The sequence below is a fragment of the Ixodes scapularis genome, unplaced genomic scaffold (assembly GCF_016920785.2).
Source record: "Ixodes scapularis isolate PalLabHiFi unplaced genomic scaffold, ASM1692078v2 PGA_scaffold4__175_contigs__length_147842914, whole genome shotgun sequence".
Classification (NCBI taxonomy): Eukaryota; Metazoa; Arthropoda; class Arachnida; order Ixodida; family Ixodidae; genus Ixodes; species Ixodes scapularis.
In genome coordinates this window covers 48,514,714-48,529,643 of record NW_024609879.1, presented here as the reverse complement: position 1 = coordinate 48,529,643, position 14,930 = coordinate 48,514,714, and the positions used below count along the sequence as shown (strand labels likewise).

At 44.7% G+C, this 14,930-nt stretch overlaps 1 protein-coding gene across 1 annotated transcript; it reads left to right on the top strand.

Moving 5' to 3' along the window:
- Positions 1 to 1,020: 1,020 nt before the first annotated feature.
- Positions 1,021 to 14,706, top strand: LOC120840668. Its single transcript, XM_040501246.1, has 10 exons — positions 1,021 to 1,040; positions 1,251 to 1,462; positions 4,882 to 4,986; positions 5,076 to 5,132; positions 5,229 to 5,258; positions 5,699 to 5,773; positions 8,983 to 9,063; positions 11,682 to 11,929; positions 12,666 to 12,828; positions 14,480 to 14,706. Exons 1-10 carry the CDS (start codon positions 1,021 to 1,023, stop codon positions 14,704 to 14,706), a joined length of 1,218 nt encoding a protein of 405 aa, XP_040357180.1.
- Positions 14,707 to 14,930: the final 224 nt, after the last annotated feature.

Here is a 14,930-nt window from a genome sequence, read left to right as displayed (position 1 = left end):
TCGGCGCTTATTTCTTGGTCTATTCGTGTTCAAGGGAGCAGTATCACATCAGACGCACCAATCTCTTGTTGAAAAAGACACAAAAGGAATTTGAAAACGAGTTAAACGATTAGCAAAGAGCACCCGGTGGCTGCTGCTAACGCCTCCCCGAGAATATATTTTGTGTGTCCCAAAATGCCGCTATTGTTCCTCTACAAGATTATAGAAGATTAACCCGTCGCTCAAAATTCGTATAAAAGCAGCCGCCTCCGTGGCTGGAACGTCTAGGACATCTTCTCGATGTCAGCCTTGACGCAGCTTTGCTCATCTCGAGACAAACTACGTCACGATTGCGGCGGAGGCCATGTGCTCTCCGCTGGCTGCTCTCCGAGCACTTGCCAGAGTGGGCCGTTTATAACGAAAAACACAGCCATCAGGCTCAAAATACAGACGTTTTATTGTCATTTACGGATATTGTGGATCATATTCAGCCTATATGTGAACACGACGGGTATATTTCAAATTTCGTTGAAGTATCCCTTTAAAACGCTTTAACTGGTCAACATCCCGTTGGTACATGATGGCCGTCTGGTGGCTGCATTCGCGGAGTGGAGAGCGTGATCTAACAATTGTCATAGAGATCAGTGAATTAATGCATTTTTTTTTAAATATCAAATAGCAAACTTAATTTAATCGTAAGTTACAACAAAAATATGAAACTCTTCTCTTTTTTTGGGTCAGTATGCACACCTTTTTGTGTGAATTTAGGAAAAAAACAAAAACATTTGTGACATTTCATTTAACAGGCATAGGTAAAAAAAGAAATCTGATTTTTCTCTCATTTTTTTCCCCAATAAAATGCTCTGATTGCCGTCCCTCAGGAACTCTATCTCATTCTTAGTCGCTTTGTTAAACCCAAGGTACATTGTGCAGTATTTAAAAATAAATAGTGCGGCACACCACGAACTCGGTGTGCCACTTACACGGGCTTGCACTTGAGCCCGTGCATTGCGAGCTCTTGCCCGTGATCATAGGTCAGTTATGCTCAAACCTTTGACGGAGTCGGACGTCTTTCATTATTGGCGGGTCTGCTGGGCCGCAGAAACTGTCCATCTTCAGTTCCACGCGAGTGAGCCCTCATCAACTTATTCCGTGTCCTCTTAGGCCCATCCTCCCTTTCTTAGCAGCACGGCCCTAATCTTGAATTATTACCCACTGCTAATCAGCTGTGGCTTTGCCTTGCAGTAACGAAAATGTTATATTCATTACAGAAAGGAAAACCGCCCTTTTTGTGCGGTTGAGTTTGTCGGGGATGACAGCGTGGCCGCTGTTCCGACGGCCTGGCTCAGTGCTGACAGGACGATGTGTTCCTGGCCAAAAAACGTGCCACCGGCATCAGTGATAAAACTGGCCCAGTCTCAGGCCCCACCTGGGAATGAAGAGGAGTGGCCCCTCCACCCTGTGCGGGTGTTCTCCTATTGCATTAAGTGGTGTTTGTATGATATCCTCGTGGCTTCAAGTTGTGAAATCTTTGCACATACCTAGGGGCATTAGTCATTGATATGATCATGTAGTATATCTAAAGGTAAACAATGTTTAGATTTGGACTGAGAGTGTAGTTTGCATATACAGGGATGCGTCGGTAATATGGACACCTCCGTTCCTTCCTAAGATTGTCCATAATGTAAGCTGGCCACATTAATAAGACAAAAGTTTATCTAGCATTTACCCAATTCGATCCCGAAAACTTTGTCTACATATATACACAAATTCAGCTCTGTTATGTCATGGTGCGGTGGTGGTGCGTCAGGCACACTTCCGGTCTGGGGCTGTGGGTGGAAGTCACCATGCGGGGCGTGCATGCCTGTGTTGTTTTAGAAGAAACCAGGCAAAAACTTGCCTTCTCGTCAAAATGCAGCAACTGAGGCTGTACCAAAACAGTTGCGAAAGGTTTGAAGATCAGTATTCATGAGTTTTCTGCCTGCTTGGTTCATCCAAAAACATGGACAGGGCTAGTGAAAAGGAAAACCAGATGGCATTGGACCACGATTGCTTGTACAGAAAGCACTTTGAGTTGAATTCGCGGATACTTAAGGCCATCGAATTCATTTGTTTTGTTCCAACATGAATGTGAAAAAAACGGCCAAGTTGTTTGGACCACCCGCGGACTATGTTTAGTGTGTCTTCAAGTTCGGACGGCTGCCTGATCGTTCAAACCGTTGTCTGCTCTTCCAAACGTTCCTGCTCGTTCAAACGACAGCGGCCCGTAGCGAAAACATTGACCTGGTAATTGCAATATGGAGTAAGCGCAGGCCTTCAAAAGACCTTTAATTTTGAAGGTTGGTCAAGGTAAGCAGGCTCAGTGTAAACAGTAGATACAAGATGTTGATAATTGTTACTAGTTGCCATCACCGACTTGTTATGTCTCATTCACTTGGACTGATTCTGCTTGCAATTTTTCGTATCAACGTCAACCATCTCCGCTACAGTTCATGCTTTTGCAGCTGGAGCGACATAATGACTGAAAATAGCAAGCAGAATCTCATCCTGCGAATCAGGCTTTAGCGTCCATTCTGCGGCGTCTACGCGGAATGAATCGCCACATGCAGTGAAACAAGCCTAGTTAATTTTGCTTAGGCTGCTAAAGTAGTCTGACTCTGCCAGGAGGACATAGAAGCAAAAATTGCAACATAGAAAAGAGCATGGGGACACACATCGACGCCAAAAACGTAGCATTCCAATGGTTTGTTGACAGACGACGGCAAGCTTGTATTGATCATATCATGTCGTATTGCACCTGAGACTGCGGTGGAAGAAATCGGAAGAACTTTCAGTAGAAGGAACAGACACAGAGAACGTCTCAATCAGAGAGAACGTCTCAAACAGACACAGAGAACGTTCCTTCTACTGAAAGTTCTTCCGATTTCTTCCACCGCAGTCTCAGGTGCAATACGACATGATTAGCTACCACCAGCTCACGTGCTCTCTCACCGTCTTTTCACTAATTGATCGTATGACTGCTTTAAGTAATTTTCACTAATTGATCATATGACTGCTGATTCCAGTCTACGTCCGGCAGTAAGACCAGGGACTACGTCCCTGGTCTTACTGCCGGACGTAGACTGGAATCCTCGTCCAGCACCAGAGCCTTCACAGCCCGACAAACCCGCAGACACGATCAAAGATGACGTTTCAGACAGGTCAGACAACCAGAGAGCCATTCGGGAGTGACCAAGAATCCCCCATTTATTGGTGCAACCATAAATATAGACAGATGAAACAAATCATATGACTTGTGATAACAGAAAGGAAAGAGTAGCTCGGAGCATTATCACAATGACATGAAAGATGCAGCACTTGATCTGTTTCAGTGCTCGATCTCACTGTGATGACTGCGAAATGCTAGTGCAGGTGCTTTGATTATTTTAGATGGTGCTGAGCTAGCCCATCGAACCTGACAGCAGCATCAGAAACTTGACTGGTAATGAAATGCGAGCTCTCTGGGAGTATGATTGCAATTGAAATTTCATAGTCAAAAATATGTATCATGTGGCGATAGAGCAGAGCTTTTACGTGCACGTTTTCCCTCACAGTTGCCATAGCACTGTCAGCAGCCAGTGTAGGAAACGAGCGTGAGCCTGGAGTATCTCTGTTCTTCAAAAAGCCGTAGTCTTGCACTGCACACGCACGAAAGGGAGCGTAGCACTTGCTAGGTTGCCATGTCTGTATTGAGTGACACACGTTTACATGTTCCGGCTTATAGGTCTTATGAAAACCCGTTAACACACAGATGCATTTGACTAGGACCGACTGAGACAAGACTGATTTTTTAAGCTTCTTGCGAAGGCCTATGACCAGCAGTCCAGCAATGGCAGCCGGTCGTAGGCAGTCGCAAGAGGCTAAAAGCTGATCGTGTCTCATTCATTCGTAGTCAAATGCAAGTGCGTGAATGGGGCTTTACATACAATGGACAGATTTGAAGCTCGCAAGCAGCAGCTAAAGTTGCTTCGGCTGCTCCTAGTGCACGCCATTTCAAAGTTGCACTCGCCCTACAAATGAAAGTGTCACCTTATGCGGCGAAAACCTGAGTGAGAGGAGAAGACGAGGTTGGATGGGGATGTCAAAACGCTGAACTCTGGTTGGAATGATTGATGCGTAGGTCTAAAGCTAGCTATCTTTGTCTCAACTGCACTCGTCGAACACATCAGAATGGGAATGCCAGCGTCCGGCATTGGGCTTTCAAATTCAAACACGTTTGACGAGTGCAGTGGAGATAAAAACAGCTAGCTTTATTTCTACCACTAATCATTCCAACCAGAGTTCAGTGTTCCGACGTCCCTGTGAGCTCTCGTCTTATTCTCTCAGTCATTTTCTCAACACATAAACCCCATTACACTACTAAGTGCTTCAGTCATGGGTGTTTATTCTCTCGGCATTGCTGCTTTTTGAGCCAAAGTTAATTTTGCTCTGTGTAGATGTTTGTGGAATCGCGACAACTGATTGTGCAGCTGCAGATGTTTTGCATTTCTTCTGACCATGACTGCATATGGGGCCTTTGCATTAAATTTCAGAATGATGCAAGCAACAGTGCGCTTCTCATGCTAGCAGCAGACACCACACTGTGCTGTACATAAAAAAAAAAGTATTTGAAGCCTTTACAAATGCTGATCTTGAAAGAGTGCTGCTATCAGGCATTGCCCCTAAATGCCGGTTTCCCGGCAGAACACTACAATAATATATCCTTTTGGTATTGTAAGCTGTGAAAGGAACCATATCTAGAAAATTGTAAATTGGTTTTAGTGATTTTTTGCTCTGTTATGGGTTGGCATTGCTGTATTGTAAACCAGGTTTTGCACGAGCTAAATAATTAGTGGGTCTGTATCAATTTGCTTTCTCTTAAAGAAACATACAAGAAGGCCAAAAGGAAGGCCGCCGAGGGGCTGGAGAACTCGTGCTTGGAGAACTCGTGCTTGGAAAGCACAGATGTCGGGGAGCCCGATGATGGAGGTATGTTGATCATAGCAATTTAACATTTTCAGCAGAAGAAATGGTTCTTTGTTTAACCTAATTTTATTCTGATAATATGTCTGTTCTAGCCACTGGGAGAGACAACACGGCCGACGCTCCTGTGCGTCCCTCAGTGCCCATTCCACGTGAGTTAGCCTACAGTAAAGAAAAATATATTTCATCTTTTTTTTACCTTGCGAGAGACACTGACAATGTATTTACACTTGACATTGATTTTGCAGCTACTGGCCTGGGAGGTGCCTGTGCAAGGGGTAAGTGTCCTTGCTTTATTTCCACATGTTTTACACATGAGAATCTACACGTTATTCATGAAGGTTCAAACCTATCTAGAACTGTAAAAAGTGATTCCTTCATTTGACTTTAGAAAACAGTTAATTTGAATTGGGATTTTAAGATTTTGTTATTTGAAAGATGCTCGTGGATACAAAATTCCTCTTTTATGTGAATATAAGCAAACAATAATTTATGAAATTAAAGAGAGTTTGTTTTAAAATCACGCCTAAACCTTTCTGATGTTCCATTTTGGCAGTATGGCAGCAAGAAAAAAAGGGGGGGGGGGGTTCATGCCTTTTGCATGCATTGCATTCTAAACGAGTAGATAAAAGTTGTCCAAGATTTTAGAAAGAAAAGGGGCACTCTGGCCAAGCCATAATTGCCCATGTGGAAAGTAAATTGTGATACTTTTCTCCAGCCCCTCCCAAGCGCAGGGCCCCAGACCCTCCATCCAGTAAGGGGTGGTCCAAAGAAAGTCGGGCTCCTACATCTCGTAAGTTTCACAGTCGGCTCTTTCCAATGATTCACAGATAATCTAGACTGACATAGGAAAGTTGTATATTTAACCCGCTTGTTTGTATTTCTAGAGATATCACATACAAGGTTATCAGCTATTTTTTAAATGTTCAACAAACTGTGGCTAGCATTAATCTGCTTCGCTCACTGATCTCTACGATAATTGCTGGATTGCGCTTCCCCGCTATTCGAATGCGGCCACCGGTTGGCCATCGTGCCACAGGTAATCAACCTTTTGGAGAGCAGCGAGGCTGGGCGGTAGCGTGCTGAAGATATGTTTCTGCTCGTTCGTTATCATTTGCCGGAGAATTTTTTGAAAACCTGGTGTAACCGTTGACAATTACCTTTAAGAACGCGTGGAAAGTTTTACGAAAGTACAGCACTGCAGGAAAAAGGCACAACTCGCCAAGTGCAAGTCTTGTCGGTGTCGCAACGTGATCAAAGCTTCCTTGGCACGCCGAAGTGCTGCATCTCTGTGCCTTCGCATCCTTGGATACCGGTCAAGCTAACAGCTTGGTGCTACTCAAAGATCAGACTTCACCGCCAGGCAAGGCGGTTTATAGAGCACAGCGCAGGCCTAATCATAAGCTCCAGTAACATTCATACTGTAATTTTCATGGGTCAGTAAAGAGTCTAACCCGGAAAATTTTTTTATGTGCTTCATTATATAACAAGCATAAAGTGTTGCGTTCATTGGAACTGCTGAATGCCTCAAATAGCACACTTTATTTTGTTTATAAAAATAATTGCATATATACTTACTGCAAACTGCTCTATCGTAACCTCATGCGATTACTCATGAATTTCACCACCTCGGTAAGTGCCCACAAGAAAGCCTCCCTTCAACCACCGCTGCCGCCCCCCCTCGTCCGTCGCCACTGCATCAGACTTATCTGGACCACGAACGCCGCAATTTACAAATGCCGCCGAGACCGGTTATAACGAAGTCAACGGGAATCGAAAATCACTTCGCTGTATCCGCTATTTCGTTATAACTGACTTTGGTTAACGAAGTGTGAAAGGGAATGGGAAATCGAGATTGCTTTGATGTAGCCGCTATTTTGTTATAACCGGTCTCGACACTACAGTCACCACAGTAAAGTAAAACGCTGCTCCAGAGGCACATAGATTTTCACGCACGTTGCACATGCAAAACACATCAACACGGCGTCGATTCTTGATCGCTATCCACGTGTGTGAAGGCACAGAGATGCAGCAGTTTGGCATACCAAGGAAATTTCTATCATGCCGCTAGACCGGCTAGACTTGCTTTCAAGGAGTTGTGCTTTTCTCCTCTGGTGCTGGACTTTTGTACAAATTTGCTCATGTTCTCGAAGGCCAACGAAGGTCACCATTTACGCCAGGTTTTAAACAACCTCTACGACAAATGACAATAAGTAAGCAGAAAACGTGTCTTCAGCACGCTGCCGCCCACCCTAGCTGCGCTCTGAAAGGTAGATTTTTTGTGGCAAGGTGACTGTGCGGTGGCCGCATTTGTGCTACAGCAACCAAGCGGGGATGCGCGATCCAGCAAATTGTCAGAGATCAGTGGCTTCACTCTTGAGCTGCTATACCTCTTTCACTCTGCATGTAAGGTTCTTGTAACAATTGTAACTGTTGGAATTAATGATTTGATGAGCATAAATGAGACAGCTGAGATGTTTCCCCTTGTCCACCGTCTGATACAGCCAGTGTTATTAGTTTAAAGGGATGGTGAACCGAAATTTGGATTTCAGAAAAAACAATGCAGGAAATGTAGGCGGGACGCTACAATCCCTACACCACTACTCGTAAGGCGATATCTCGAATGGATGGCCGCATTTTTGGAAAAAGAGGTCCAGATTGAACTAGGCCGACGAGGCGCGTGACATCACTATACCGAGTTTCCTCCTTTCTCCGCTTCGCTCCCTCAAGGCTGTGAGGCAGAGAAGACGCGAGGCCGTTCCCTCTCCTTCTCGGAGAAACATGGCGACATCATCTCTCTCAAATGCGCCTCCTTTTCTTGAAAAATTTGGTCATCCGTTCAAGATATCGCTGTATGAGTGGTGTTTTGGTGTTTGTAGCATCCCATTGCACACTTTTACCGCGTGTTTTGTGTAATCAAAATTTCGGTTCAGCATCCCTTTAAAGGGGTACTGCAGCAAAATGCCTAGTCTATTTTATGGTTTAAATACCAAGCACATTTTGGCCACACCACAAAGATGCCAATTTTTAGTTTCAATTGACGCCAAAAAACATTTTAAAACGAAAAAAAAATAAAAAAAAATTTATTACCAGATTACACCTGGTGGATGCTTCCGAACGTTAAGTAAAACTTCACATAAAAGCAGTGCCACTCCCTAGAGGTATTGTGCTAAGCTCTGAGCGTGCATAGACTGTTAAACTTGGCGGAACTGAACTTCCCTTCTCTCCCTTGGCGGAACCGAACTTCCCTTCTCTCCCGTGCCTATTCAACTTCTGCGGGAAGCGGGCCTCTTGAACCGCCAGATTGTAACATGTTGACACTACCAAGTGGCACAGTTCACAACCACACCAGCCTCCTTGTAGCCTTGCCCGCGAAGTTAAACCTTACATCACGAGCGCGCTGTAGGTGCTGGTTTTCTCAAGAAGCATAGTGCTCTCCGACAGCTGCTCTCGATGGAATTGGCTGTTTGGAACGAAAAATATAACCATCTGTTAAAAATACTAACGTGTGATTGTCATTAGCTGACTTCAGTGATTACATTTAACTTCTTTCTTAACGTGGGAAGTATATTTTAATTTTCATTTCAGCATCCCTTTAAAAAAGGCTGTCTATACCGGCATTTGTGATGACACGTTTCACATGCACATTTTTTTGGCAGACTGCAGAAAATTTGCTGTCGCCTCCAATCTGCTGCCTCCGGTCATTCATAAAATTTTTTGCTTGCCTCGAAAACCGTTTATAAAAGAAGTCACCAAGCTTAAGCTTTGGACACCTTATGCTCATTTTGGAAGTGGAGCTGACAAACATACTTTGCCTCCCAAAAAGGTGTGCATTTGAAGCGTATCTGTCAGATTTCTTGACATTGACTGCCCTTGAGATGTTGGGCAGAGATGGACACTGGCTGTGCCAAAATGGCTGATATGTAGTTGCTGAAAAGTGTGAATGACTTGTGTGACGAGTTGAAAGACCTTAATCTGAGACTAAAACATACTTTACCACAGCCCTGGCAGAGCGGCAAGCCCCCAGGAGGCGGAATTTGGAGGCAGCTGAGGCAGCTGAGGTGGTTGAGGCTACCATGTCCCGTAAGCATACCAGATGTTTCATTACGATCACTGCTTAATATTGACCTGACCAAGTTTAGAAGACTGGCACAATCACATCTGTACATTTCATTTTTCCAATGCCCTTAGTATGGCATTAAATGCCCATACTCTCGATATAGTTCGACCACCAAAACAAAACCTGCCTATCACTCGTAATGCTCTGTTTTACATTTCAAGAATGAGATGTTTGATTGCCTGTTAAGAACAACATGTTTGACATCTTTACATGAACCGGTCATTGCTGATATCTACATAATCTCACTTCAACATGAATTGCAAGTCCCCTTGCTTTAGAAATAGGCCTTGGCTGCATGAATCCTTGTGCAGCAGAAGCACCTTTGAAACCTTAACGTGAATGGCAAGCCTTCTTGCTTTAGAAAATGTGCCTTGGCTGTATGAATCCTCGTGCAGCAGGGGCACCTTTGAAACCTCTCTGTTCATACTTCTAGCTTTGTATGAGACCAGTTCTGCCTTTTGAACATTGATGCTTGTCATGATGGCAGTTGCACTGTGGCACCGACAGGTAGCAGCGGCGGGGGTCTTGTTAAATAAACGTTTTGAGGCCCAAGTCAGGCACTCGGTGCTTACACCAAAACAGGAGTGTTGGACATGCCTCGACGTGGCCTTGCCATAAGTCTGCAGTTATGGCAATACTCCGTATACAAACGATCATACTCCAGAATCACAAATTGAAGACCTCTCATGCTCCTAAGCAAAAAATAAACAAAATCGTTATGAAAGTGCAAGTATTGCCAACCTGAGCAAAGTGTACTATCGGGGAAAAATGAAATGCGAACAGAGGAGCGCGTGGCTCGCGGTACAGGCTGCGCCGCCTGGAAGTGAACCTCGGGGCGAGGGTGCGTGGCCTACTTCGATGTGTTCACGCCCCTCGATTGGCGCTCGCCCAGCTTCGGCAGTGCGCCTCTCAGTGCGCTGAAAGCCGTCACCGCTATCTTTGCCTGCTCGGCGAGTGCGGCGAGCTTCTTTCCACCGCTCGCGCTGAGCCAGCAAAGATAGCGGCGATAGCTTTCAGCGCACTAAGAGGCGCACTGCTGAAGCTTGAGAAGCACAGAGGGAGGGGCGTGAACACGTCGGAGTAGGCCACGCACCCTCGCTCCTAGGCTCACTTCCAGGCGGCGCAGCCTGTACCGCGAGCCACGCGCTCCTCTGTTCGCATTTCATTTTTCCCCGATAGTACATGAAAGCATCCTAGTTGCGACATGTCATTTCATCAACTCTGAGATAAAATAGTTTTCCATATGTCCAACGGTTGCGATTTCTTTATCAGTGGCATTGATATCAGTATCTTAAGGAACCCCAACGTCCGTCGGTATCAGTGCCTTGAGGGACCCCAAAGCAGACTTTGTACACATGATGCCAGCAATCGCTTACATCAGTAAAAAATGTCGGTGACTGTGCAAGTAAGCACACACATAGGGCAGCAGGTGGCACCATTTAGCCGGCAGTAGTGGTGGCGGAGAAAGACCTGCGACCTTAACCCCTCCGCCACTCTGGGCTAGGTGGGGCAACCTGGTGCCCATAGCTTGGGTTGATTTGCATGTTCAAGCTAGCTGTTTTATTTTTATTATCAGTGACAGCTGTTTTATTTTTATTATTCAAATATCTAAAAAAAAACTAGTGCCTGATTAAGAAAAGTGACTAATGTTTAGCTTGTTTTAAGAAGCTTACCTATTGTGTTGAAATCTTGTGGAGTGATGAGGCTGTTTCCTATGCTCTATTTCACCTTACACAAGACAGTAGTAGATGCTATAAACCATAATCACCAGTCCAGTGCCACAACGTATCATGAGGCTGCGCACCTTCAGTGACGCTGTGCCCCTTCCGAAAGTCTTGTGACGAGAGGTGAACTTAACATTTTGCCACCCTAGGCCTTCAATAGTGCTGCCCTCAAACCTCACCTCCCCCCCAAACCCTGCTTTCCATGGTCACTGGCCAAGGGGAGTGGTTGGGGGGGGGGAGTAGCTAAATTTGGGGATATCATTTTCAAATATAGCTATACTCGTTTTCACCTTAAGAAAAAAATGAACTTTTGCACATTACTCATACGCTGCAAGTAGTAGTTCTCATACGATTTCGTTGTAAGAGGAGGCAGCAATGCTTTTGGCATTTGAAATGTGCACGGCTCCATAAGATAATATATATTTGATGTAAAATGTGCCTGCATGTATCTTAATTCTCTACATAAAGGGGGAAATTTGTAATGATCCGCTAGGAGCCGGACTTTTTTTTACTGTGGTCCTTGAGGTGATAACGGGTACAGATTTGGAGCTGGAATTTCTAAAGTAGCTAAATTTGAAGCTACAATCACGTCTATGATTTGTAGGTTTCTGGTCTCTCGAAAGGTGGAACAAAATATAATTTATTGCTTGGACGTAAACAATATGTGCGATGAAAGATCCACTGGCAGGACGGCCTACATTTGCTGCCATCAATTGCATAAGGCTTGGAAATATTTTTTTGAGCTATAATTTTTTTTATCATTGTTTTTTTCTTTTTAGTCTTAGGTGAAGTGTTGTTTTCAGCACGTTTCCTTCGTAGATCTCTGACCACAAGAATTTTCTTTGCCTCTATTTTAGCCTTCCAGTCGGAGCTACTGAAGGTGGTGCTGGATGTGCGGCACGAGGTGCACCTTCTCCGCCAGGACACGGCGCAGGTCCTGGCAAACCAGGAACAGCTGGCAGTGCGCATCGCTCAGCTTGAGCGTGCGAACTGCCCGCCTGATGCCCCAGTGCCACCAGCGGTTTTTATTTTACCGCTGGCGACAATGGAAGATTTTGAGGCAGCAGAGAGGCGCCTCATCAACCCCCCTGATCAGGCTGTCCTGGTGAATATCAAACTTTTTTTCACTATATGTTAGTGCCTTGTGGCTCAACCGGTTTGAGAAATGGAGCGACGGCATATGTTCAACTGCTTCGTATCTAAACTTTACCAAAATGTTAGCTTAACCATTTTCTCTATTTAGTCACAGACAGCCACTTATTAAGGCAGCATTACGATTGAAGATATGGCCTTATTGTTTTCACACCTCTACATACTTTTGAGTCAAGAACAGGGGCATATAGAATGATTAAGGGCAATCAGTGCTCGCTGGAAAGTATAAAATGAAGGGAAGAAGGCAACAAGAACATCAAGAACAGCAGGGGCCAATTACCTGATCTATTAATTACTTTCAGTAAAAGTCTGGATCGATCTTCAGTATGATGATAATGCAATAATTGCAGAGGTGGAAGTTAGCTGGACAATAACAGTAGTAACTCTGGAGAAAAGGTATGGCGACAAAAGACAAACACAAATCTCCAAATGCAGCTAGATGTGTTTCGAGATATGTGTTTGTCCTTTTTTTTCCCTTGCTCCCCTTCTTCAGGGTTTATTTTCATTAGATCTTCCGTACTCTCTTTTATATAATAGTGTAGTAAATACTGTCAACAGAGTTAATGCAATTTCACATTACCTTTTCACTTAGGTGAGATGGATGCCATACCATAGTCAGTTTTCATCTTACTCATATTAAATGAACTGTGATTCTTAAAGTGCAATATTTTTTTCTTTTATTCGTGTAGAAGGAGCAGCTCTCCGGCCTGGGTGGCCACACTATCGCGGAGGCTGTGCGGCGCACCCTGGAGCGGCTCCTGCGGAAGCAGGTGCAGATGCACTTCAGCATCTGCGGCCGCAGGGGCAACAAGCGGCCGTTCAGGGGCACGCAGCTCTGTGCCGTGGCCGTTGGTAAGGTGTTTTCATTCCACACCTTCATTGCTAATTAAAAATGATGGGAACTTTTTTCTTTTAATTTGTCAGCTGCCAAGAATCTGAAGAATTACTGGATCAGTTTTAAGCAAAATTTGTGGTTTGTAAACGTGCGCGTAAAGTGGCAAGAGTATTTTCATATAATTCCTGAATAAGTGTTTATAAAGCAAGCACTTTCTTTATCATTATGGTTAGTCATTTCCCCTGATTTTCTAATCAAGTCGAGGCTTTTCCCTTCTGGCTAGTGATCTTAGGCGGTGAGCTGATGTTTCAAGTAATGCACCATGTTAGTGGTATTGCTATGGAATCTGGATTATGAAAAACTTAATCTTTCAGGGACTCTAAACAAATTGCACTGAGTTGAAAATTATACTTAAGATTGAAAGAATAACACGCAAAGGACAAACACAGGACAATTACGAAAGAATGTGGTTGTCCTGTGCTTGTCCTCCACATTTTATTTTATTCTTTCAATTTTAAGTATTGTTTGTATATACGGTAGAGCCTCATTCATACATTCCCAGTTAAAAATTATTTCGGCTGTTACAGTCGGGAACTGCAGTCCTGTCGAACTCTCATGGGGTTACCTGTTTTAATTGTTTCTTATGTTTGCCTTTTCAACTGTTACACCTCTTTTTCATTTTGCCTCTTCATCTCTTTGTCCAGCACGCATGCTCTCTTCTGTCATTCACAGCGGCTTAGGTCCCCTGGTCGCACAAATTTAATTTCACATGGAGCTCAGAGTTCATAATCATGCACTGCCCATGGTGCGCGTGCATGAAGCTTCATTGCTTTGCAGTGGCTGGTGAGAGCAGCGTCTGGGTTCTCTCAAACGGGGAATACATTAGCTTATTCTTAGGTTAGTTAGCAGATTAATATTGGTGTTGAAATAACATTCAGCACTGCTGTCAATGCCTAAAGCTGGCTCTGAATTGTGTGTGAGCAGGAAAAAGTGGGGTCATATGCAGTGATGCCATTATAGGGTTGCGTGGCCCGCCATGACACCCCCCCCCCCCCCCCCCGAGCGCTGCACCTAAGGTGGTGCCCCCCCCCCCCCCAACTTTTCCACTTGCGAGTTGTGAATGCGAAAGCATGCAAGCCACTCGTCTCGTGCACTCCCCCCCTCCCCCACCCTTCCCTCTTGTGACACCACTGGTCATGTGCAAAGTCGGTGCTTTTCACTGAGTTGGTGCTGTGATGTATGTGTGAACAGGCCTTTGTAGACGAACACATGGCTTTGATGCCACGCCACCGCAGTGACGCTGTTGTCAAAATGGTGCGTGCACAAACGCCTCACCTCACAGGAAGCTCATTTGCGCGCATGCACAGTGCCTACATTTAATGTGGCCAAATGCAGGCTTGTTTAAAACAGTGCATTGGTCTATAGGTCGACCTTGTTTGGTTATGATTACAGATCAACTCCTACTGGTAAAGAACAGTTTCCAGCAAATGGTTAACCTGTTTAGAATAAATATGGTAATTCTTTCTCGGCAGCCCTAAACTCGACTTGGAATAAATTACTGCACGAGAGTTTCCCCCTGTTTCTATAGGCCCCTAATGCATTTTGTGACTTGCTTTGTGGCGTGCATAACATTCGCTTCTGCTGTTTTTTTGTTTTCTTTTTCTCCAGCTATAATCCGGAGCCGAGAGGGAGGCAGCGTGGTCGACGTGGAGCGTGCCATTGGCGACTACTTGTCTGGGGCCCCGGATCGCGAGGGAGGCAGGGCTGAGAGGATGGCCAAGAAGATTCAAGACGCGGCCATCCTCTCAGCCCAATTCGTCACTGTCCTGCCCAGCAGCCTGCCAGAGGGCGACTTTGACGTCAACGCTGACATCCTGGACATCTCACAGACGTGATGTCAAGGACAAAAACGAAAATTGAAAATATAGAAATAAAAGAAAAAACATTGTTCTGAGTCTTCTTTCTCGTGCATTCCATCCACAAACTTGTAGCAAAATTGAAATGGCAGATTTTAAATTGTTTTGTTCTGTTGCGATTTAGCAACTCATGAGGACATTGCGAAAAATCGAATTGAACTAGGTAATTGCAAATGGGTTTTGTCCACTATCATATTTCTTGA

Bases quoted from the DNA above. Each gene is read 5' to 3' on its own strand.
- LOC120840668 (XM_040501246.1), top strand. From the start codon at position 1,021: ATGCTCAAACCTTTGACGGA. The intron at 1,041-1,250 runs GTCGGACGTCTT...TATTCATTACAG, and splicing joins ATGCTCAAACCTTTGACGGA to AAAGGAAAACCGCCCTTTTT. The intron at 5,259-5,698 runs GTAAGTGTCCTT...ACTTTTCTCCAG, and splicing joins GGGAGGTGCCTGTGCAAGGG to CCCCTCCCAAGCGCAGGGCC.